This window comes from Theropithecus gelada, chromosome 10 (assembly GCF_003255815.1).
Source record: "Theropithecus gelada isolate Dixy chromosome 10, Tgel_1.0, whole genome shotgun sequence".
Classification (NCBI taxonomy): Eukaryota; Metazoa; Chordata; class Mammalia; order Primates; family Cercopithecidae; genus Theropithecus; species Theropithecus gelada.
In genome coordinates this window covers 57,428,182-57,454,020 of record NC_037678.1, presented here as the reverse complement: position 1 = coordinate 57,454,020, position 25,839 = coordinate 57,428,182, and the positions used below count along the sequence as shown (strand labels likewise).

The 25,839-nt window shown below is 38.3% G+C and overlaps 2 protein-coding genes across 3 annotated transcripts; both read left to right on the top strand.

Moving 5' to 3' along the window:
• Nucleotides 1-138: 138 nt before the first annotated feature.
• On the top strand, nt 139-3,123 carry SEMG1 (semenogelin 1). 2 transcript variants are annotated; one of them, XM_025398396.1, is made up of 4 exons: nt 139-304; nt 548-1,317; nt 1,495-2,081; nt 2,956-3,123. In XM_025398396.1, the coding sequence occupies exons 1-3, from the start codon at nt 157-159 to the stop codon at nt 2,035-2,037; spliced, it is 1,461 nt and encodes a 486-aa protein (XP_025254181.1). In that variant the 5' UTR covers nt 139-156; the 3' UTR covers nt 2,038-2,081; nt 2,956-3,123. The 2 variants fall into 2 exon arrangements, with proteins under 2 accessions (XP_025254181.1, XP_025254180.1); XM_025398395.1 differs by having other exon boundaries at nt 548-2,081.
• An 18,395-nt stretch (nt 3,124-21,518) lies between these two features.
• On the top strand, nt 21,519-25,098 carry LOC112632618 (semenogelin-2-like). Its single transcript, XM_025398394.1, has 4 exons — nt 21,519-21,812; nt 22,055-22,977; nt 23,158-24,143; nt 25,007-25,098. Exons 1-3 carry the CDS (start codon nt 21,665-21,667, stop codon nt 24,097-24,099), a joined length of 2,013 nt encoding a protein of 670 aa, XP_025254179.1. The 5' UTR covers nt 21,519-21,664; the 3' UTR covers nt 24,100-24,143; nt 25,007-25,098.
• Nucleotides 25,099-25,839: the final 741 nt, after the last annotated feature.

Below are 25,839 nucleotides of genomic sequence, written 5' to 3'. Positions count from 1 at the left end.
ATAAAAATTTGCTGAGGCTTCCAGAAGAAGGAAAATGCCTTTGACATTATGTTGCTGGGGACATTGACTTTGTCCCACACTCAGCAGGGGTGAGGAAGTTGGCATTTACTGATAAACTAAGAAAAGGCAGTGCCTTTTGTAATTTAAGCTCCACCCATGGCACCTTCACTCAAGGAAGATATAAATGACAAGGTCCACTCAGCTCTCAGACAAGGCTTTCCAAGCAAGATGAAGCCCAACATCATCTTCGCACTTTCCCTGCTCCTCATCTTGGAGAGGCAAGCAGCTGTGATGGGACAAAAAGGTGAGTGGAGAGGGTAAGCCTTGGGGAAAGCTGCTCAGACAGAATAGCCTCTTAGATTATTTGGAGTGCAAACAGTAACCTGTTTGGGCACAGATTCTTCTTGTTGAAGAGAATTGATTTTCTCCACCCAAAGCTTCAGCTTTTCTAGAAACATCAATAATTTGTTGGGAAAAGGTGGGAGGTAAGAGTTGCAAGGGAGCTTTGGAGATAATGAAAGCATACACTTCTATTATCAATTACCAGGTGGATCAAAAGGCCAGTTACCAAGTGGATCTTCCCAATTTCCACAAAGACAAAAGGGCCAGCACTATTCTGGACAAAAAGACAAACAACATACTGAATCCAAAGGCAGTTTTTCTATTCAACACACATATCATGTAGATGACAATGATCATGACCGGACCCGAAAAAGTCAGCAATATTATTCAGATGCCCAACATAAAACGACAAAATCAGAACAACACCTACGTGGAAGTCAAGAACTGCTCAATTATAAACTAGAAGGCAGAGACAGTGCTAAATCAAAAGGTCATTTTCATGTGATAGTTATACATCATAAAGGAGGCCAAGCTCATCATGGGACACAAGATCCTTCTCAAGATCAGGGGAATAGCCCATCTGGAAAGGGAATATCCAGTCAATATTCAAACACAGAAGAAAGGCTACGGGTTCGTGGACTAAGTAAAGAACAAGCTTCAGCCTCTGGTGCACAAAAAGGTAGAACACAAGGTGGATCCCAAACCAATTATGTTCTCCAAACTGAAGAGCTAGTAGCTAACAAACAACAACGTGAGACTCAAAATTCTCATCGAAATAAAGGGCATTACCAAAATGTGGTTGATGTGAGAGAGGAACATTCAAGTAAACTACAAACTTCACTCCGTCCTGCACATCAACACAAACTCCAACATGGATACAAAGACATTTTTACTACCCAAGATGAGCTCCTAGTATATAACAAGAATCAACACCAGACAAAAAATCTCAATCAAGATCAAGAGCATGGCCGGAAGGCACATAAAATATACCAACCTTCAAGTACAGAAGAAAGACGACTCCACTATGGAGAAAATGGTGTCCAGAAAGATGTATCCCAAAGCAGTATTTGTAGGCAAACTGAAGAGAAACCACGTGGCAAGTCTCAAAAACAGACAACAATTCCCAGTCAAGAGCAAGAGCATAGCCAAAAGGCAAATAAAATATCATACCAATCTTCAAGTACAGAAGAAAGACGACTCCACTATGGAGAAAATGGTGTCCAGAAAGATGTATCCCAAAGCAGTAGCTATAGCCAAACCGAAGAGAAAGCACATGGCAAGTCTCAAAAACAGATAACTATTCCCAGTCAAGAACAAGAGCATAGCCAAAAGGCAAATAAAATATCATACCAATCTTCAAGTACAGAAGAAAGACGACTCCACTATGGAGAAAAAGGTGTTCAGAAAGATGTATCCCAAAGCAGTATTTATAGCCAAACTGAAAACCTAATAGCAGGCAAATCTCAAATCCAGGCACCAAATCCTAAGCAACAGTCACGGCATGGTGAAAATGCAAACGGAGAGTCTCGCCAATCTACAAATAGAGAACAAGACCTACTCAGTCATGAACAAAAAGTCAGGCACCAACATGGATCTCATGGGGCACTGGATCTTGTAATTTTAGAGCATGAAGGTGACGGTAATCATCATTTGGTACAACGTCATAACTACGACAGAAATCCATTATCTACATAAACCTACCATTCAGTAACCATGTGAAAGGATGGATCAATATCAAGGTAATTTTTTTTTTTTTTAGCAAATAGAGGAGATACCTCTCCCAATGTTTAGAATTGTTGGGGACTCTCCAGGACTTTTGTAGGATTGATAACCATTGTTCACACCAATAGAAGTGCTGTATAACAAGCGTTAGGAAGATGAGCCTCACAATTCCCTGGTGAGGAGAGGGTCTGGTAGTGGCACAGAAGGATGTTTGGCCTATCATGAGGTCCTAGAATTCCTATCCTTAATTGAATATTCTTCAATAATTTTTTTGTGTGTATGCCTACCTCCTAAAGGTTTTTTGAACCTGTACTGACTACATATGCGTATTTATAAGTTTATGGTATACTCTTGTCAGTTCTTATACTTTAGGTTAGTAAACCTCAATTTATTTCCTATAGAGTATAAAGGATTATAGCAGTTAATATTTTCTTTCTGCGCACCAATGAATGTTCTTGCATCCCTGTTAGGGTTCATCTATGCTCCTTCAGAGACGACAAGCCCAAAGACTAGCAGTCCTCCCTCTCAGAATACAGGAAAGAGATAAGTAGAAAGATCCCTGTTCATGTTGTGAAAGAGGAGATGGAAAGGGAGACACAAGAGATGGTGAGGGATCTCATGGGCCAATTAGATGTTTGCAACATCAGGAGAAGAAAATTGAAGCCCTGAGAGGGGTAATGGTGCTTCCCTGCCTCTTTGCAATAAGTAACACTGTACTTGAAGAGAGGGCAAGCAGCAGAAACAGTGGCCCCGGCTGGCAACTAGTGGCCTGGTATCCTAGTAATAGAGGGCTGGTACAATTGGAGCTGAAGGGGACAGGGGGCCCAGCTACCATCCCCACCCTTCACTTTTTACTGTACTCACATCATTGATTCTCTTCTTTCTCTCTAGGTATCACTTGACCTCAGTGAATTCTGTGATGTTTCTGGGATGCACACTCCCATGTAGTTTCAGATTCTTGGTCCATGGATGACACCACCTGCCCGTGCTTCCTTGAATTAGGCTTTCTCAACCTGAAGCCCCTTCAAACTTCCAATAAAGAGATCATTTTCTGCTTCATCTGCTTTTGACTCCTGTTTTCTCTGGATTCCTAGTTGCTCAAGGGGTTGAGGGCATTTCTAATATAAATGGTTTTGAAAGAAAATAAAGGGATATTTTTGAAGCACTAGGGAGAATAGTAATCAAAGCCACATTTCTAGATGTATTGATAGAAACCAACACTAAAAATAGGGTGCTGTTAGTCTGCCAGTCACATGTCTACCACCTGAGGCCAACACTAAAGGCTCTCATGACCCTGGTACTAATCAGACCCCAGGAACTAAAAATATCCAAGAAAGACAAGAGGAAATGTATTGCAACAGGCCCTGGGAAAGTCTCTGATCTGCTGGTGATCAATTCCACAGTAGCACATCCCTTCACTTAGCTTAAGAATGTCTTACCCCTACAGCATCCATTGAGATGCAATTACACCAAAGGTGATATGTTAAATCTGCACAACTTCAGTAACAGCAAGTGGGTTAAAATGTCACCTGTGGATGGAAAGACCAGAGCACCAGTCAAAGAAATATTGAGGCAGGTGGTGTCTTCATAATGGAAATTCTGCTGCCTATACTGTCTTTTCCCCCTCTATTTTAAAAAAGTTTCCAGAGAAAGCCAAACCTCCAGGAGAAGAGGCCAACATAGGGGAGTGAGAAAATCACAAGACTAAGAATAAGAGATTTGGATTCTAGTTCCAAGTCTGCCACAATAACCTGTATATCTTTACCTAAATCTGTTCTTTCCTGCAAGCTTAAGTCCCACATCTGCAACATGGAAAAGTTTGACACAGCAATCTTCATAGTACTTACTGACTCAATATTGTAGACGAAAGAAAGAAAGAAAGAAAGAAAGAAAGAAAGAAAGAAAGAAAGAAAGAAAGAAAGAAAGAAAGAAAAGAAAGAAAGGAAGGAAAGGAGAGAGAGAAAAGAAAAGAAAGAAAGGAGAGAGAGAAAAGAAAGAAAGAAAGAGAAAGAAAGAAAGAGAGAGGAAAGAAGGAAGGAAGGAAAAGAAAGGAAAGAGGGAAGGAAGGAAGGAAGAAAAGGAAGGAAGGAAGGAAAGAAGAAAGGAAGCAAAAAGAAAGAAAGGAGGTCAGTAAGATCTTAAAGATGGTGTCTAATGAGGCCCATTGCTGCAGTAAATTTGGTAGGGCCAGAATAGGTCAGATGGATATGAATGCTTCAGAACGACACAGGCCTACTTGGAGCAGATATTGGCACTGTTGCCCACCCTCAAAATCATGGATCATATAGGCCCAGAGTTGGGTTAGCCTGGGCCCCACATACCAACAACCAAGGAGCCATAAGTTTATAAAGAGCCATGACGTCTTCCAGGACAAGTGAATCATTCCCTAAGCTAGCCAACAGGTTGAAAGTCAGAGGGTCAGCTTCATCAAAAGAGCCAAAAGAGTAGGTGTAGCTATGATTGTCCATCACCACAGCCAGGCATCCAGTTATGTGTGTATTAAGTCATAAAATCTACCAAGTATGTCATTGTTAAGGATTAGTATAGATCAGCCAAGAAATATGTATATGGGTGTGCTGTGGGCCCACAGGTACCCATCTCCACTTCTCACACACATGCAGCACACGCATACACAGCTGAATGGCCCCTGTGCTGCAATAGCTTGGTGAAGAAGAAATTGTAGAGAATTAGCAATTGCTTACCATAAATTTTCCTTTTAGTTCTACTTCTTTGGCTGTATGACTCTGGCAAAGCATTTGTTGTTGTTTTGTTTGTCTCATATGTACAATAAAAGTACTGTTTCCTGATGGAAGAAAGAGAAAGAAGAAAGAAAGACAGAATGAAAGAAAGAACGAATGAAAGAAAGAGAGAAAGAGAGAGAGAAAGAGAGGGAGGAAGGGAGGGAGGGAGGAAGGAAGGAAGGCAGAAAGGGAGGAAGGAAGGAAGGAGAAAGAAGAAAAGAAAGAGAAAGAAAGGAAAGAAAGGAGAGAGAAGAAAGAAAGAAAGAGAAAGAAAAAGAAAGAGAAAGAGAGAGAAAGAAAGAAAAAGAGAAGGAAAGAAAGAAAGAAAGAAAGAAAGAAAGAAAAAGAAAGAAAGAAAGAAAGAAAGAAAGAAAGAAAGAAAGAAAGAAAGAGAAAAAGAGAGAGAAAGAGAGAGAGAAAGAAAGAGTCTCCATCAGGTCTTAATGTCTTCATGTCGCCTGTAGGTGTGTGATTAGAGACTTTGTCATAGTGGCATGAGAACTCTGTCTCTCTTCACCGCTACCTTTCCAAGAGAATAGAGACCTTGTGCTCAGTCACCTGGTTTATTTTCCCAGCCCAGCAGTTAGAAAGGAGAGGTTATAATGGGCTTAGGGGCCTTAGCATCAGGGAAGCTAGAAATACCTGCTACAGTCTGCTGAACAGATTCTCTCCTCTATGTATGGACAGAAATACATTAAACAGTTTCCCTCACATGTTGCTGATTGCATGGGGGAGGGAAAAATAAACTGACATGTAAACAAGCAAAAGAGCCAGAGTCATAAATGCTGTGTGCTGTGGTACAATTAGCATGAACTTTGGTTCCCACCACTTGCATAGTCTTGGGTCACAGGATCTCTGATACTGACCTCCTGCCTCTTAATGAGGGGATATAATAACCATCGCATAAAGATGCTTAGATGTGTTCAGTGAGATGATCACAGCCAAAGTGCTCAGGGAAAAGTGCCAGAATGACAACAAATTTGGAAATAATAATAACAAAACAATCTTTTCTTATATGTTCTTTGAAATAGAGGTAAAACTCATATAAAGAAATGCACAGATCTTATATATCTGTTTGAATGAGATTGACAAACACATACACATGGTTGCCCAACACCTAGATGAGCATATAGAACATTCATCTTGCCTTATGCCCCTTTCAAATTCACTCGAAGCCCTTCAGGCGCAAATCTTATACTGACATAGAAACTAATAACTTGCTTGTTTTTAATCCTTACATAATGAAATCATATGATAACATTACCTTTTGTGTCTGACTGTTATTCAATGTTTGAGATTCATTGTTTTTGTATGTATCAGCAGTTCATTCTTTGTATTGTTGAATAATATTACATTGTTTGAGTCTCCATATTTGTTCTTCCATTTATCTGCTGGTACATGAACATTTGGTGTTCCCAACTGAGCGATAGTGAATTAAGATATCACATAAATCCCTGTACAAGACACAATAACATGTATTTTTAATTATCTGTGGTAAATACCTAGGAGTGAAATTTTTTCCCAGTGCGTGGTTTGGGTTTGTTTTTTTTTTTTCTTTTTCATTTTCTTACCGATGGTGTATTCAGAGGAGTAGAAGTTTTAAAGTGTGACAGAATCAAATATATCTATTTTCCCTTTTAAATTGGATATTACTGTGTCTAAGAACTTTTGCCCTTTCCAAACCTGCAAAAATGTTCTGTTTGTGATATCTTTCCCTAGAAGCTGCATAGGTTTAGCATCTATGTTAAGGTTTATGGTTCCAATTGATTAATATTTGCATTCCATGCAAGGTACAGATCAAGGTTCCTTTCTTCCAAGATGCTCTTGTTGTTACTAATTATTGATAATGCTGCTATGGACATTCATGTGCAAATTTTTGTGTGAATACATTTTCAGTTCTCTTTGGTATTATCATGGAAGTGGAATTTTGGGGTCACATGGCAACACTGTTTAACTCTTGAAGAAACTGACACACTGTTTTCTACAATGACTCTACCATTTTATAGTCCCACCAGCAATGTCTGAATGTTGCTGTTTCTCCACATCCTCATCAATACTTGCTATTGCGTGTTTTTTAAGATTATAGTTATTGCAAAAGGTGTGAAGTGGTATCATGTTGTGGTTTTGATTTGTATTTTTCCTGAGGACTAATGAAATTGCACATCATTTCTTTTTTTTTTTTTTTTTTGAGACAGAATCTTGCTCTGTCATTCTGGCTGGAGTGCAATGGCACGATCTCGGCTCACTGCAACCTCCGCCTCCTGGGTTCGAGCAATTCTCCTGCCTCAGTCTCCCGAGTAGCTGAGATTACAGTCATGCACCACCATGCCTGGCTAATTTTTGTATTTTTAGTAGAGACGGGGTTTCACCATGTTGGGCAGGCTGCTCTCGAACTCCTGACCTCAAGTGATCCACCTGCCTCAGCCTCCCAAAATGCTGGGATTACAGGCATGAGCCACTGCTCCTGGCTAGCAATGTGTTGTTGATCTCAAGAGATTATATTAAAATAATTGTAAGCATTTAAAAATTATTTTAATGATCTAATTTAATTATTAGTCAATAGCTATTCTGGGTGTCTTGTATTTACACATGAATTTTAGGATTAACATGTCAATTTCTGCAAAAAGTCATCTGGAATTTTATAAGAATTCTATTGAATTTATAGATCAAATATGGAAAACAGCCAGCCTAGTAATATCAAGTCTTCGATTCACAAACAAGGAATGGCTCTCTCTGTCTTTTTTTTTAAATGTTTTTGAACAATGATTTGTTGTTTTTCAGTGTACAGGTGTTGCCATTTTTTTGCTTAAGTGAACTACTATGTGTTTCATTCTTCTGAGGCTATTGTAAATGGGTTTTTTCATAATGCACATGCAATTTCATATGCTTAATACATTGACATTATGTCTTCCACCTTCCACCTTCCTGAATTCATTTATTAGCTCTAATAATATTTTGGGGTGGTATGTATTCTTAAGGGTTTTCTTTATATACCATCAGGTCAATGAGTATTTTATGTATGGCAAGTCTAATGGTGATGAACTTGAAGTATTTATATATCTGGGAGTATCTTAATTTTTCCCTGACTTTAAAGATAGATTTGCCACGATATAGAATTCTTGCTGGACAAATATTTCTTTCACCACTTTTGGCATATTCTCTCACTATCTTCTGGCTTGAATGGTTTTCATGAGAAGTAATCTGCTAAGCTTATTGATTAGTCATCTTTGTCATTGATATTTTGATTATAAATTGTCTAGGTGTGGATCTCTTAGATTTTTTCTTACTTGGCATTCATTGAGCTTCTTAGATGTGGAGATTAATAGTGTTAAGCAAAATCAAAATGTTTTTAGCCATTATATCTTCAAATGTCCTGTGCCATTCTCTCTTTCTTCTGAAATCCCCATTATGCATACGTTTTTACACTAGATTATGCTCCATAAGTCTTTGAAACTCTGTTCATTTTTTTCTTTTTTTCTTTTTTTTTACTGTTCCTCAGAGTGTATAATCTCAACTGATCTATACTTACGTCGGGTTTTTCTTCTGTCCATTCCTACCTGCTGGTGAGCCCCTCTGGTGAATTTCTATCTCAGCGATTGTACTTTACAACTTCATCACTTATCTTGAATTATTTCAGTATTGTGAGATATGATTTTCATACATTTCTTTAGTCTTTTTGTCCATGATTTCCTTTAGTTTATTGAGTATACTAGCTGATGTCTTTGTCCACTAGGCCATTGTCTGGGGCTCCTAGAGGAACATTTTTTTTTTTTTTTGGAGACAGAATCTTGCACTGTCGCCCAGGCTGGAGTGCAGTGGCGCGATCTTGGCTCACTGCAAGCTCTGCCTCCCGGGTTCAAGCCATTCTCTTGCCTCAGCCGCCTGACTAACTGGGACTACAGGCACCTGCCACCATGCCCGGATAATTGTTTGTATTTTTAGTAGACACAGGGTTCACCATGTTAGCCAGGATGGTCTCATCTCCTGACCTCGTGATCCACCCGCCTCGGCCTCCCAAAGTGCTGGGATTACAGGTGTGAGCCACTGCGCCCAGCCTTAAAGGAATATTTCTATTTATTGTTTTCCCTCTTTTCTGTATATGGGCAATATTTCCTGTTTCTTTGCATGTCTCATAATTTTTAAATAAAACTGGACTTTTTACCTAATATAATTTGCAGCTTTGGAAACAGATTATCTCTTCACCATTTGTTTGTGAGGTTTTCATTGCTGATTACTCACTTGGTAACCTTCTTGGACTAATTTTGTGAAGTCTACATTACGTGTCATGTGCAGCCACTAAAGTCTTTGTTTTGTTAGCTTACTAGTCAGGTAATGAGTGGACAGCAGTGATCTTAAATTATGTAATTCACCTGGACTTTTCCAAGGGGTTGTGTGTGTATATGATGAGGCATATATTCATTGTTGCAGCAAGCAGTTTACAACTCTACTTTGGACTTCACTTCCTACTCACACAGAGCATAGAATTCAGCCAGAGGTAACTATTAGGGCATTCTTAGGCCTTTCCTGAGCATGTCCACAGCACTGGGGAAAACATACAATGCTACACATGGGTATAGCCGTTTAAATTCCCAAAAGTAACACAAAGAGTTTCAAGACACACTGGACACCTCATTTCCTACGTTTTCAGTTTTTGTTTTTTGGTCATGCTCTTTTTAGCTCTAGTTAGTCTTGCGTCTGAAGTAGCTATGAGGTCAAAAAACTTCCCCAGAATGAAATCATGTCCTTTACAGCAACATGGATAGAACTGGAGGCCATTATTTTCAGTGAAAGAACTCAGAAACAGAAAGTCAAAAACTGCGTGTTCTCACTTATAAGTGGTAACTAAATAATGTCTACACATGGACATAGAGTGTGCTATAATAGATACTGATGACTTGGAAGGGTGAGAGGGTGGATGACAGAGGGATGAAGAATTACTTAATAAGTACAATGTACATTATTCAAGTGATGGTTTCACTAAAACACCAGACTTCACTACTATATAATATATCCATTAACAAAACTGTACTTGTACCAATTACATTTATACACATAAAATAATTGCCTCTGGGATAGCATTGGCCACACAGACCACACTCTGAGTTACATGAGATAAATGTATGTTTTAAGAAAAAAAGCTTTTTAAAAGAGTTGGCACATGGGTAAATTTGTGATAATTTCCTAGGGATGAAGATTTTGAAGGCAGAAAGAGGAAATCCTTCTCTCCTTCAGTGACTGCTAGGCTGCTGGTTTTCACAACTATTGCAGTGCAAGACTACTGACTTTCCAGGATACCACACAGCTGGACAAAAATATGGGAAAAGAACAAGTTACACATCACAAAACTGTCTCTTTTCGCTGAGCTTCACTTGTTATTCTTAATAAAACACTCCTTGAATTGTTGTAAGCCTTGGGTTGAATTCCTTTTAAATTTGTATAAATTTAAGGGGTACAAGTACAGTTTTGTGGCATTGATACATTGCACAGTGGTGAAGTATGGGCTTTTAGTGTAACCACCTTCCAAATAATGTACAAAGAACTCAGTAATTTCTCACTCCTTTCCTTCCTCCCATCCTTCCATGATTCTGAGTCTCCAGTGTCTATTAGTTCACACTCTGTGTCCATATTACTTAGCTCTCACTTGTAAGTGAGAATATGTAGTACTTGACTTTCTGTTTCTGAGTGGTTTACTTAAGATAATGGCCTCCAGTTCCATCTATGTTGCTGTAAAAGAAATGACTTCATTCTTACTTAGGGCTAAACAGTATTCCATATATATATTCCATATATATTCCATATATATATTCATCTACATATTCCATATCTATATAATCCATACATATTCCATATATCTATATTCCATATCTGTATTCCATATCTATATTCCATATATATTCTCCATATATATTCCATAAATACATTCCATATATATTCATATACATATTCCATATATAGATATTCAATATGTATATTCCATATACCTATTCAATATGTATATTCCATATATACATTCCATATAGGTATTCCATATGTATTCCATATATATATTCCATATACATATATTCCATATATATATATATATATATATAAAAAACCATTTTCTTTATCCAGTCCTCTGCTGATGGACACTTAGGTTAATTACATCTCTTTGCTATTGTGAACACTGCTGCAATAATCACGTAAGTGCAGGTATCTATTTGATATAATAATTTATTTCACTTTGGGTAAATACCTAGTATTGAGACTGCTGAATCAAATGGTAGTGCTATTTTTAGTTCTTCGAGAAATCACCAAATTGTTTTCCATTGAGCTTATACTAATGTACATTCCCTCCAACAATGTATAAGCATTCTTTTTTCTTTGCATCCTCACAACATCTTGTTATTTTGTTACTTTTTAATAATAGCCATTCTGACTAGTGTAAGATGATATCTTCTTGTGGTTTTAATTTGCATTTTTCTGATGATTAGTGATGTTGAGCATTATTTCAGATGCTTGTTGGCCATCTGTATGTCTTCTTTTGAAAAATGTATATTCATGTCCATTGCCCAGTTTTTAAGGAAATATTTGATTTTTGTTGTTGGTGAGTTTTTTGCATACACTATAAATTCTGATATCAGTCCTCTGTTGGAGGTAGAGTTTACAAATATTTTCTCCCGCCCTTCAGGTTGTCTGTTTACTTGTTGATTGTTTCTTTTGCTGTAAAGAAGATTTTTAGTTTAATTAAGTCCCATTTGTCTATTTTTGGTCTTGTTTCTTGTGCTTATGAGGTACGAACTCTTAGCCTAGACCAATGCCGAGATTTTACTTAAGTTTTCTTCTAGGATTTTTATAGTTTCAGGTCTTACATTTAAGTCTGTAATCCATCTTGAGTTGACGTTTGTATATGGATAGAGACAGGGGTCCAATTTCATTATTCCACATATGGCAATTTAGTTTTCCTAGCACCATTTAATGAAAAGGATGTCCTTCCCCACGTGTCCATTTTAATTGACTTTGTCAAAGATCAGTTGGCTGTAGATATATGACTTTATTTCTGGATTCTCTATTCTGTTCTACTGATCTATGTGTCTCTTTGTATACCAGAACCATGATATTTTGGTTACTATACCCTTGTAGTATAATTTGAGGTCTGGTAAGGTGATGTCTCCAGTTTTGTTATTTTTGCTTAGGAGTGCTTTGACAATTTAGGCTCTTTTTTGGTTCCATATACATTTTAGGATTTTTTTTTTTTTTTTTTCTGATTCTGTGAGGAATGACATTTGATAGACGTTGCAATGGATCCGGAGATTGCTTTGGGCAGTATTGGCATTTTGACAATATTAATTCTTCCAGTCCTTGAGCATAGGATGTTTTTCCATTTCATTGGGTCATCTACAGTTTCATTCATGAGTGTTTTGTAGTTTTCCTTACAGAAATCTTTCACTGCAGGATGAAAGATTTTTCTTTTTTTTTCTTTTTTTTTCTTTTTATAGCTCCAGTAAATGGTATTGATTTGATTGAGAAAGGCTGATTATGGCAATATTTGTGAGTACAGGTTGAGAATCCCTAATCCAAAAAATTCAGATCCAAAATATTCCAAAATCCTAAAATTTTTGAGGGTTAACATGAAGTCACAAGTAGGAAATACTGTCCCGACTGCATGTGACGGGTCACTCTTAGAATGCAGTCTCAAAACAATAAAAATGACATTGCTGAACCTGCAGAAAAAGTGCCTATAGATGACATAGTGAAAATATATGATGGGTTTATTAGCAGCATGCATTTATAAGAAAACAAGAAATCGGCCGGGCGCGGTGTCTCACGCCCGTAATCCCAGCACTTTGGGAGGCCGAGGCGGGCGGATCAAGGGTCAGGAGATCGAGACCATCCTGGCTAACACGGTGAAACCCTGTCTGTACTAAAAAATACAAAAAAATTAGCCGGGCGTGGTGGCGGGCGCCTGTAATCCCAGCTACTGAGGAGGCTGGGGCAGGAGAATGGTATGAATCTGGGAGGCGGAGCTTGCAGTGAGCCGAGATTGCGCCACTGCACTCCAGCCTGGGCGACAGAGCGAGACTCTGTCAAAAAAAACAAAAAACAAAAAACAAAAAACAAAAAAACAAAACAAAAACAAAAACAAAAAACAAGAAATCATGTCATTTTAAATATTAAAGCAGAGACTTCTAAGAAAAAAACGACTGTTAATGAGACAGATGACACTGCTAAAAAATCATTTTAAAAAAATATCCGGTGCAATGCCTCCTTATCCCTAGAGGACTCACTTCCTAGTCCCTCAATTGCTTCTGATATCTCTTTTAACCTAAAAAAAGAAAAAAAAGACAGAGTACAATAACCTTTTAAAATATGACACAGGGTATTTATCTAAAAAAAAAAAAAAAAAAAACCCACAACCAATATTAAACTCAATGCTAAAAAGCTAAAAGTTTTTCCTTAAGATCAGAAACAAGACAGACAGGGATGCAGCTATTGCCATTTCTATTCACATTGTACTTGGAGTTTTAGCCATAGAAAGCAAGCAAGGAAAAGAAATGAAAGGCATCCAAATTTAAAAAATGGGGGGGTGGGGGGTGGGTCAAAAACAAAATTAAAATGCAAGTTAAAAAATTATTCGAACTGAATGACAATAACGATAGAACCGATCAAAACCTCTGGGATACAGCAAAGACAGTGCTAAGAGGAAAGTCCATAGCCCTAAATGCCTACATCAAAAAGTCTGAAAGAGCACAAATAGACAATCTAAGGTCAAGAACAAGTCAAACCTAAACCCAGCAGAAGAAAGGAAATAACCAAGATCAGAGCAGAACTAAATGAAATTGACACAAACAAACAAACAAAAAACAGTAACAAAGATAAATGAAACAAAATGCTGGTTCTTTGAAAAGATAAGTAAGATTGATAGATCATTAGCAAGATTAAGAAAGAAAAGAAGAGAGAAAATCCAAATAACTTCACTGAGAAATGAAACAGGAGATATTACAACTGACACCACTGAAATACAGAAGATCATTCAAGGTTATTATAAACACCTTTAAGCACATAAACTGGAAAACCTAGAAGAGATGGATAAATTCCTGGAAAAAATACAACCCTCCTAGCTTAAATCAGAAAGAATTAGATACCCTGAACAGACCAATAACAAGCAGCCAGATTGATAGGGTAATTTAAAAATTACCAACAAAAAAAGTTCAGGACCAGACAGATTCACAGCAGAATTCTACCAGACATTCAAAGAAGAACTGGTACCAATCCTTTTGACACTATTCCACAAGATAGAGAAAGAAAGAACCCACCCTAATTCATTCTATGAAGCCAGCATCAGCCTAATACCAAAACCAGGAAAGAACACAACCAAAAAAGAAAACTACAGACCGATATCTTTGATGAACATAGATGCTAAAACCCTTAACAAAATACTAGCTAACTGAATCCAATAACATATCAAAAAGATAATCCACCATGATCAAGTGAGTTTCATACCAGCGATGCAGGGATGGTTTAACATAAGCAAGTCAATAAATGTGATTCACCACATAAGCGGAATCAAAAACAAAAATCACATGATCATCTCAACAGATGCAGAAAAAGCATTCGACAAAATCCAGCATCCCTTTATGATCAAAACTCTCAGTAAAATCGGCATACAAGGGTCATACCTTAATGTAATAAAAGCTGTCTATGACAAACCCACAGCCAACATAATACTGAATGGGGAAAAGTTGAAGGCATTCACCCTGAAAATGGGAACAAGACAAAGATGCCCACTCTTACCACTCCTCTTTAACGCAGTACTGGAAGTCTTAGCCAGAGCAATCCGACAAGAGAAAGAGATAAAAGGCATCCAAACTGGTAAAGAGGGAGTCAAACTGTTCCTGTTTGCTGATGATATGACTTTTTACCTTGAAAACCCTAAGGACTCCTCCAGAAAGCCCCTAGAACTGATAAAGGAATTCAGCGAAGTTTCCAGATACAAGATTAATGTATTCAAACTAGTAGCTCTTCTATACACCAACAGTGACCAAGCAGAGAATCAATTTAAGAACTCAACCCCTTTTACAATAGCTGCAAAAATAAAATAAAATAAAATACTTAGGAGTACACCTGACAAAGGAGTTGAAAGGCCTCTACAAGGAAAACTACAAAGCACTGCTTAAAAAAATCATAGACAACACAAACAAATGCAAAACACATCCCATGCTCATGGATGAGTACAATTAATATTGTGAAAATGACCATACTGACAAAAGCAATCTACAAATTCAAGGTAATCTCCATCAAAATACTACCATCATTCTTCACAGATTTAGAAAAAACAATTCTAAAATTCACATGGAACCAAAAAAGAGCCCACATAGCCAAAGCAAGACTAAGCAAAAAGAACAAATCTGGAGGCATCACACTACCTTATTTCAAACTATACTATAAGGCCATAGTCACCCAAACAGTGTGGCACTGGTATAAAAATAGGCACATAGACCAATTGAACAGAATAGAGAACCCAGAAATAAACCCAAATGCTTATAGCTAACTGATCTTTGGCAAAGCAAATGAAAACATAAAGTGGGGAAAAACAACTCCCTTTTCAACAAACGGTGCTGGGATAATTGGCTAGCCACATGTAGGAGAATGAAACGAGATCCTCATTCTCACACTTTATACAAAAATCAACTCAAGACAGATTAAAGACTTAAACCTAAGACCTGAAACTATAAAAATTCTAGAAGATAACATTGGAAAAATCCTTCTAAACATTGGCTTAGGCAAGGATTTCATGACCAAAAGGCAAAAAGCAATTGCAATAAAAACGAAGATAAATAGCTGGGACCTAATTAAACTAAAGGACTTTTGCATGGCAAAAGGAACAGTCAGTAGAGTAAATGGACAACCCACAGAGTGGGAGAAAGTCTTCACATTCTATACATCTGACAAAGGACTAATATCCAGAATCTACAACGAACTCAAACAAATCAGTAAGAAAAAACAATCATTCCCATCAAAAAGTAGGCTAAGGACATGAACAGACAATCCTTAAAAGAATATATACAAATGGCCAACAAACATATGAAAAAATGCTCAACATCACTAATGATCAGGGAAATGCAAATCAAAACCACAATGCAATACCACCTTACTCCTACAAGAATGGCCATAATCGAAGAATCGAAAAACTGTAGATGTTGATGTGGATGTGGCGATCAGGGAACACTTCTACACTGCTGGTGGGAATGTAAACTAGTACAGCTGCTATGGAAAACAGTGTGGAGATTCCTTAAATAACTAAAAGTAGAACTACCATTTGATCCAGCAATCCCACTACTGGGTAACTACCTAGAGGAAAAGAAGTTATTATTCAAAAAAGATACTTCACATGCATGTTTATAGCAGCACAATTCACAATAGCAAAATCCTGGAACCAACCCAAATGCCTATCAATCAATGAGTAGATAAAGAAACTCTGATATATATATATATATACACACACACATATATATATCTCAGAGTTATATGTATACGTATATATATGTGTATGTGTATATATGTATAAAATCTTTGTCTTTGACTTTAGCAGTGCAATTAAAATGTGACTTGGAGAGAATCTGTTTTATCTACGTATATATTCATAGAATATATATATATGGGCAACATGTATCATAGAATTATATATATCTTTCTTTGTCTTTGTCTTTGACTTTAGCAATGCAATTAAAATGGAGAGAACCTATTTTATATATATATATTTTATATATGTATATATAAACATTATATATGTTTATATTTATATATCATATATATGAATATATATATTCACAGAATATATATGGGCAGCACATATCATAGAATATATATATATATATATCTCGTGTTGCCCATATATGTATATATGATGGACTACTACTCAGCCATAGAAAGGAATGAATTAACAGCTATTTCAATGATCTGGATGAGATTAGAGATTATTATTCCAAGTGAAGTAACTCAGGAATGGAAAATTAAACATCGTATGTTCTCATTGATATGTGGGAGCTAACCTATGAGGACACAAAGGAATAAGAATGATACAGTGGACTTTGGGGACTTGGGGGGAAGAGTGGGAGGGGGGGCGAGGGAAAAAAGACAACTAATATGGTGCAGTGTATACTGCTCGAGTGATGGGTGCACCAGGTTCTCACAAATCTCCACTAAAGAACTTAACTCATACAACCAAATATCACCTGTACCCCAACAACTTACAGAAAAATAAAATTAAAAAAATAAAGGAACAGGGAAACTACCTTCACTAGCAGACAATACATATGCAAAAATTTCCAAAGCATCAACTAAGAAACCATGGGACCTAATAAACGAAATCACCAATGTTGCTGAATCCATGATTAAAAGATAACAATCGGTTGTATTTCTATACATTGATAATGAAAAATTCGAAATTAAAATTCAGTAAACAATTCTATTTAGAATGTCATAAAAAACAAAATGCTTAGAAATATAAATTACCCATGACATGTAAGTCTTATACACTAAAGGCTACAAAACATTTTCCCAAGAAAGTAAAGACCTAAATAAATGGATATAGATCCTGTATTTGTGAAATGGGGGACTTAATATTGTTAAGATGGCATGCTACCCAAAGTGATCATCAAATCACTGCAATTCTCTTTTTTTTTTTTTTTTTTTTTTTGAGACGGAGTCTTGCTCTGTCGCCCAGGCTGGAGTGCAGTGGCACGATCTCAGCTCACTGCAACCTCCGCCTCCCAGGTTCAAGCGATTCTCCTGTCTCAGCCTCCCGAGTAGCTGGCATTACAGGCGCACACTGCCATGCCCAGCTAATTTTTTGTATTTTACTAGAGAAGGGGTTTCACCGTGTTGCCCAAGTTGGTCTCGAACTTCTGAGCTCAGGCAATCCACCTGCCTCGGCCTCCCAAAGTGCTAGGATTACAGCCACTGCACCAGGCCCAAATCAATGCAATTCTCATAAAAAATTTTATGGCTTTCTTGTAGAAATGGAAAAGCGGGTTCTAACATTCATTTGGAATTTCAAGGGATCCCAAATAGCCATACAATCTTGACTAAGAAGAACACAGTTGGAAGACTCACACTTCACAAATACTGTCTTATAACCCATTATTTAAACTGATAACAACTTAACACTGCTTCCATAAACAAACGAACAAGAAAGAAAACTAATAAAGACTCTCTACTTTAACTTCATTCGTGCCACTTTTTAACTTATAATTGCTGTGCTTTCTCTCACCCCGTGCACAGAAATGCTCTGTGCCCTATACCTGCAACCGGGAGATGAAGGAGGGGTGGCATCATGATACAAGTGTTTTTCCTACCCCTTCAGTGCCTCTTTCAGTGACATAAAGTTAAAATCAGTCACTGTGAGTGCTCACCTGATTTTTCGGTTCTTATAAAGGTGCTCTTTCTCTGCAGATACTTGTTAAATTGGCGACCTTGTTGGGGGCGGAGGGGATCATTGGAGCCTTGTATTCCACCATCTTGTTCTGCCACCCTCCTCCCTTAATTTTTGTTCTCTCTGAATGATTTTATTTCTCCTTCATTTCTGAAGGATATCTTTGCTGAGTGTGATGTTCCTGGCTGGTAATTTTTTTCTTTTGGTAATTTGAGTATATTATACCATTCTTTCCTGGCCTGTAAGGTTTCTGCTGAGAAATTCTGTTAGTCAAATGGGAATTACCATATATGTGACTTGACATTTTTATCTTGCTGCTTTTAAAAATCTTTGTCTTTGACTTTTAGCAATGCAATTAAAATGTGCCTTGGAGAGAACCTGTTTAGGTTGAATTATTTCGGGTTCTTATAGCTTCCTGGACCTGGATTTCTATCTCTCTCCCAAGATGCAAGAACTTTTCTGCTATTATTTTATGCATCTGATGGAAAAGTTGCCTCTTCCAATTTTATGGAGTAGATTTCATAAGTGAAAGCTTATTTTTATGAATGGATCTTTAGATATTAGTTCATTTGGGTTTGTTGGGTTTTGTTGTAGGTGTATGTAGCAGTATTATTTCCACATAGTTTCTTCACCTATAATCCACACTTGTGCCAATTGAGAGTTTCTCAGCGCCCTAGTTGAGAGAGTATGCTGCTACAGTGGCATGGCTTTGCCAGTGCTGTGGTTCCAGTGCTAATTCTCAGGTCAGGGGTGTGTGCATCCACGTGGTAGGTGATTCAATTAAGGTATGACTCAATGGCGTTGGGGCCAGAGTGCTGTTATCCTGGCTGGAAGTATGGGCGCATGTTTATTCAGTCAGTGTGCGTGACTACAGGCGAGGGGTGGCCTGTGAAGCTGTTTCTTGGTCTCAGGACATGGAAGTACAGAAGCTCAACTGGTCTGAAGACATGTCTACCAGGGTCAGTCTACTGGGCTTTTTCTCAGGCCCAAGATGTGGGTGTAAGGCTGATTGGATGGCCTATAAGAGGAAGGGGGTAAGAGAGGAAAGAGGGCTGTTTCTCAGGCACTTGACACAGCTGAATGGCTGCGTGGCTAGGCTTTGAGCATTTCTGTAAGGGGTGGCCCAAGAAGACATTTTGTAGGCTTAGGGTGCAGGCACGGAGCTTCTTGGTTGTCCTTCAGGTGTGACCACAAGAGGCAGTCTGTGAGACTGTTTCTCAGACCTGGGACATGACCACATAGCTGCTCAGCTGGCTTGGGTATGCCCACTAGGGGTGGCCCATGGGCTGTTTCTCAGGTTTGGGAAATGGGCTTTTGGCAGTTGGGCCAGCATGGTGTCATGTCCAGCACGGGAGCTTGTGAGTCTGTTTCTCAAGCTCTTATTGGGAGCACAGGGCCACTGGGCAGGCCACGGATGTGTCTGTGGAGGGAGAGGGTGTTACAGGGCTATTTCTCAGGTACTCAGTGTGGACATATAGCCACTCTGCTGCCACAGGGGCATATAAGTTGTGTCAAGTTCAGTGGCCTCTCTCCTACTTGGTGAACTTTAAAATATTCGACTATTTTTTCCTTGTTTTTTAATCATTTGATATTTTCCCAATCATGATACCACATCTAAGATGTATGCAGCACTATACCATGTTTCTGCTTTCCAAATTACCGATTTCTGCTTTCATCTTTATCAATAGATTTATTTTTTATTTTGAAATGCTTTTTTTTCAAATTTCATTAAACCCAATCATGATATGAGTATCATAATCACATGTTATGCCCGGTTTGCATTTTCCTACTTTGTTTTTGCATATCTTGTGCACATTTGTTTTATCTGTATCTTTTGGACACTAGATTAGTTGAAAGTTTTGTTTTTGATCCATAAGTAAGATTAATATTTCAGACTCTACTTTGTTCTGGTAATCTTGCAACAGAACAGTTCCTGGTATTTCCTTAAGGGAAGTGTAAGGAAGATTATAGTGATTAGCAGGTACAGCAGTAAATTTGTGTCCAGGAAAACTTTACTCTTCTCTTTTGGGGTCCCTGCCATAAGCAAATACTTACTGCCCTTAGGGCAAACAGATAAAACTGGTAAGATCTCAGAGTGGCTCATAGAGAAACCATGTAGCTCACATGCTTTGTGTTTGATGGCATAGTATTTTTCTCTATGGCTGGCCTTTCCCTTCTCCCCTTCCATATAGCATTGCTTACAGGAAGGTTAGGATTTTAAGAGAGAATAATTGAAAATAAGTTTTCAAGCCATCCTTTCTCCAGAACTACCCTCCACAGTGTTCTGAATGCATACAGGGTCACTGTTCAAATGTTGCTGCTTCTCCTGTGGTCTGCTCATAACAAGTACTTTTTCAGTCAAAGTAAAAAAACCTTCCTTGGATTTTTCAGGAAGTTTTCACAATTGCAAAAAACAAAACAAAACAACACACCACAACAAAACAAAAGCAAAAAAATCCTACGCTTCCACCCAAGGTAAAAATTTTAGCTTTAGCTCCACTCTCAATACATTATTTAATCCATTGAAGGTAGCAAATATTTCTCACAGTCTGTTGGAGGGTGCAGCAGTTTGTTACAGAAGTATGAAATGATTTTATTTAAAAAATATATTTTGCCGTTTAGGTAGATATCATCAAATAATCCAATTTGGAAACCAACATTCTTACTTCTTTTTCCAACAGTTGTTCCTATCATCATAAAAACATGTTAAATTTTTCTCATCCTTTCAAAAAATCTCTGAAGCTTGCCTCACCCTCCAGATACAGCCTCAACTGTCATTCTACCATGAAATCAGACTTCTTGAGATGGTTTCAGCTGGACTCCATCCTTCAACTGACAACTCAACACAAGCGTATTCATCTCTCGTTAACATTACTAGCAGTGAGTGACATTAGAAAGCTTTTGACACATGTCAGTCTTTATTGTGATGAACTTCACAGATACATTTGACATTGGTGTGCCTCATTTATTTGTTGAAACTTTTTTTCTTTGCCTTCCATAAAGTTTCTTTCTCTTCTGTGTCATTCTACTTCTATGACTGCTCCTTTTCAAGTAAAACAGAATATATCTCAGGATTATTTTAAAACAAGATGAAGTACAGAGTTATACCTAAATTGAGTATTTAAGTGATGGCATCAGAAAGGTAACCCATTTAGAATATGAAGGCATAGTCAGCCACCAGTTACTTTTGTAACCTGAAGCTAGTCTCCTTCCTACTCCGGACTGAATGTCTTCTGTGTAATGCAAGCGATCTGGCTTGATGATATACAAGGACCGATAAAATTTTGCTGGGGATTCTGGAAGCAAAAAAAAATTGCCTTTGACATTATGTCCCCATGCTAAGTCCCTGGGGACTTTGACATTATCCCCCACTGAGCAGTGGCGAGGAAGTGGGCATTTACTAATAAGCTATGAAAGGGCAGTGCCTTTTGACATTTCAGCTCCACCCATGGCACACCCACTCAAGGAACATATAAATGAAGAGATCCATTCAGTTCTCAGACAAGATTTTTCAAGCAAGATGAAGTCCATCATCCTCTTTGTCCTTTCCCTGCTCCTTATCTTGGAGAAGCAAGCAGCTGTGATGGGACAAAAAGGTGAGTGGAGAGGGTAAGCCTTGGGAAAGCTACTCAGAAAGAATGGCCTCTAAGGGTATTCAGGGTGCAAACAGTAACCTGTTCAGGCACAGATTCTTCTCCTTGATGAGAATTGATTTTTCTCCACCCAACGCTGTAGGCTTTTGGAAATATCAGTAATTTGTTGGGAAAAGGTGGGAGGTAAGAGTTGCAAGAGAGCTTTGGAGATAATGAATGCATATATTTCTATTATTAATTACCAGGTGGATCAAAAGGCCAATTATCAAGTGGATCTTCCCGATTTCCACATAGACATAGGAGCCAGCACTATTCTGGACAAAAAGACAAACAACATACTGAATCCAAAGGCAGTTTTTCTATTCAACACACATATCATGTAGATGCCAATGATCATGACCGGACCCGAAAAAGTCAGCAATATTATTTGAATGCCCAACATAAAACGACAAAATCAGAACAACATCTAGGTAGAAGTCAAAGACTGCTCAATTATAAACAAAAAGGCAGAGGCCGTGTTAAACCAAAACGTCATTTTCATCTGATAGTTATACATCGTAAAGGAGGCCAAGTTCATCATGGGACACAAAATCCTTCTCAAGATCAGGGGAATAGCCCATCTGGAAAGGGAATATTCCGTCAATATTCAAACACAGAAGAAAGGCTATGGTTTCGTGGACTAAGTAAAGAACAAGCTTCAGCCTCTGGTGCACAAAAAGGTAGAACACAAGGTGGATCCCAAACCAATTATGTTCTCCAAACTGAAGAGCTAGTAGCTAACAAACAACAAAACAAACAACAACGTGAGACTCAAAATTCTCATCGAAATAAAGGGCATTACCAAAATGTGTTTGAAGTGAGAGAGGAACATTCAAGTAAACTACAAACTTCACTCCGTCCTGCACATCAACACAGACTCCAACATGGATACAAAGACATTTTTACTACCCAAGATGAGCTCCTAGTATATAACAAGAATCAACACCAGACAAAAAATCTCAATCAAGATCAAGAGCATGGCCGGAAGGTACATAAAGGATCATACCAATCTTCAAGCACAGAAGAAAGACAACCTAACCATGAAGAAAAGAGTGTACAGAAAGATGTACCCAAAGGCAGTATTTCTATCCAAACTGAAGAGAAAATATATGGCAAGTCTCAAAACCAGGTAACAATTCCTAGTCAAGATCAAGAGCATGGCCATAAGGAAAATAAAATATCATGCCAATCTTCAAGTACAAAAGAAAGACGACTCAACAGTGGAGAAAAGGGCATACAGAGAGGTGTACCCAAAGGCAGCACTTCTATCCAAACTGAAGAGAAAATATATGGCAAGTCTCAAAACCAGGTAACAATTCCTAGTCAAGATCAAGAGCATGGCCATAAGGAAAATAAAATATCATACCAATCTTCAAGTACAGAAGAAAGACAACTCAACTGTGGAGAAAAGGGCATACAGAAAGGTGTATCCAAAGGCGGTATTTCCATCCAAACTGAAGAGCAAATACATGGCGAGTCTCAAAACCAGGTAACAATTTCTAATCAAGATCAAAAGCATGGCCATAAGGAAAATAAAATATCATACCAATCTTCAAGTACAGAAGAAAGACAACTCAACCGTGGAGAAAAGGGCATACAGAAAGGTGTATCCAAAGGCAGTACTTCTATCCAAACTGAAGAGAAAATACATGGCAAGTCTCAAAATCAGGCAACAACTCCTAGTCAAGATCAAGAGCATGGCCATAAGGAATATAAAATATCATACCAATCTTCACGTACAGAAGAAAGACGACTCAACAGTGGAGAAAAGGGCATACAGAAAGGTGTATCCAAAGGCAGTATTTCTATCCAAACTGAAGAGAAAATATATGGCAAGTCTCAAAACCAGGTAACAATTCCTAGTCAAGATCAAGAGCATGGCCATAAGGAAAATAAAATAGCATACCAATCTTCAAGTACAGAAGAAAGACAACTCAACTATGGAGGAAAGAGCATACAGAAAGGTGTATCCCAAAGCAGTCTTTCTTCCCAAACTGAAAAGCTAGTAGAAGGCAAGTCTCAAATCCAGACACCAAATCCTAATCAAGATCAATGGTCTGGCCAAAATGCAAAAGGAAATTCTGGTAAATCTGCAGATAGAGAACAAGACCTACTCAGTCATGAACAAGAAGGCAGATACCAACAGGAATTCAGTGGGGCACATAATACTGTAAATATAGAGCACGAAGTTGCCTATGATGATCTTTTGACACAACAATATAATGAAGACAGAAATCCAATATCTACATAGCCCTATTGCTTAGAAACCAGTTGAAAAGCTGGACCAATAACAAGGTAAGTTTTCTTTTCTTACCAAGTAGGAGAGGTGCCTGTCCCAAAGTTGGGGACTCTCCAGGAACATGGTAGGACTGATAACCATTATTCACATCAATAGAAGTGCTGTATTACAAGTGGTGGGAAGATGAACACCATTTCCTGGTGAGTAGAGGACGTGGTAGTGGCAGGGAAGGATGCTTGGACTATCACTGGGTCCTAGAATTCCTATTCTTAACTGAGTATTCTTCAACAATATTTTTATACATGCCTACCTGCTAAAGGTTTTTTTGAACATGCACTGACTATATATGCATATTTATGAGTTTATGGTATACTCTTGTCAATTCTTATACTTTAGATTAGTAAACCTCAAATTCTTTCTCATATAGTATGAAATACTACAGCAGTTAACATTTTCTTTCTGCATGTACATGAATGTTCTTGCATCCCTGTTAGAGTTCATCTGTGCTCCTTCAGAGACCACAAGCCCAAAGACTAGCAGTCCACTCACTCCGAAAATAGGAAAGATATGAGTAGAAAGCAGGATTCCTGTTCAGGTTGTAAAAAAGGAAGTGTAAAGGGAGGTGCAGGAGATGGTGAGAGATCTCAGGTGCTAATTGGACACTTGCAATGTCAGGAGAGGAAAATTTTAACCTGGATTGGGGAAATGGTTCTTCCATGCCCCTTTGCAATAAGTAACACTACCTGAAGAGAGGGTAAGCAGCAGAAGCAATGGTCCCAGCTGATAACTAGTGACCTGGTGTCCTAATGATCAGGGGGCTGGTGCAGTTGGTGCTAAAGGGGACAGGGGTCCCAGCTCTCCCATCCTCACCCCCACTCTCCACTATTCTCACATATCTGGTTGTCTTTTCTCTCTCTAGGTGTCACCTGACCTCAGTGAAGTCTTTGATGTTTCTGAAATGCAGACTCCCATGTGGTCCCAGATCCTTGGCCCGTGAATGACACCACCTTCAAATTTCCAATAAAGGGATCATTTTCTGCTTTATCTGCTTTTGGCTCCAGTGATCTCTGAATTCCTAGTAGCTCAAGGGGCTGAGGGCATTTCTGATAAAAATGGTTTTGGAAGAAAAGAATGGGATATTTTTGAAGTATTAGGGAAAATAGTAATCAAAGCCACATTTCTAGATGTATTGATAGAAATCCAACACTAAAAACAAGATGCTACTACTCTGCCAGGCACACATTTACCTCCTGATGCCAATCCTAAAGTCTCTCGTGACCTCTGTACTAATAGGACCCCAGGATCTAACAGTCCCCCAGAAAGAACAGAGAAAATGTATTGCAACAAGCCCTAGGAAAGTCCCTGATCTACTAGTGCCATGAGTATTCCCCAAGTCCACAGCAGCACATCCCTTCACTTAGCTTAAGAATTGTCCTACTCCTACAGCATACATTTAGATACAATTACACCAAAGAGTGGTATGTCAAGTCTCCACCACTTCAGCAAGAGTGAGTGGATTTAAAAATGTCATCTGTGGATGGAAAGATCAGAGGACCAGGCCAGAGTCTTGGGGCAGGTGGTGTGTTAATAATATAAATTCTACTCCTTTTATGCCCTTTCACCCTCTATTCTAAAGATGCTTCCAGGGAAAGCCAAACATCCAGGAGAAGAAGCCAGCATAGAGGAATAAGAAAAATCACTAGCCTGGGAATAAGAGATCTGGATTCCTTTCTAGCTCTGTTTTAAGAACTA

Excerpts from the sequence above, each read along its gene's own strand:
- SEMG1 (XM_025398395.1), top strand. The coding sequence starts at position 157 with ATGGCACCTTCACTCAAGGAAGATATAAATGACAAGGTCCACTCAGCT. Across the intron at positions 305-547 it reads AGCTGTGATGGGACAAAAAG|GTGGATCAAAAGGCCAGTTA; the intron begins GTGAGTGGAGAG and ends ATCAATTACCAG.
- LOC112632618 (XM_025398394.1), top strand. The coding sequence starts at position 21,665 with ATGGCACACCCACTCAAGGAACATATAAATGAAGAGATCCATTCAGTT. Across the intron at positions 21,813-22,054 it reads AGCTGTGATGGGACAAAAAG|GTGGATCAAAAGGCCAATTA; the intron begins GTGAGTGGAGAG and ends ATTAATTACCAG. Across the intron at positions 22,978-23,157 it reads ATGGCAAGTCTCAAAACCAG|GTAACAATTCCTAGTCAAGA; the intron begins GTAACAATTCCT and ends TCTCAAAACCAG.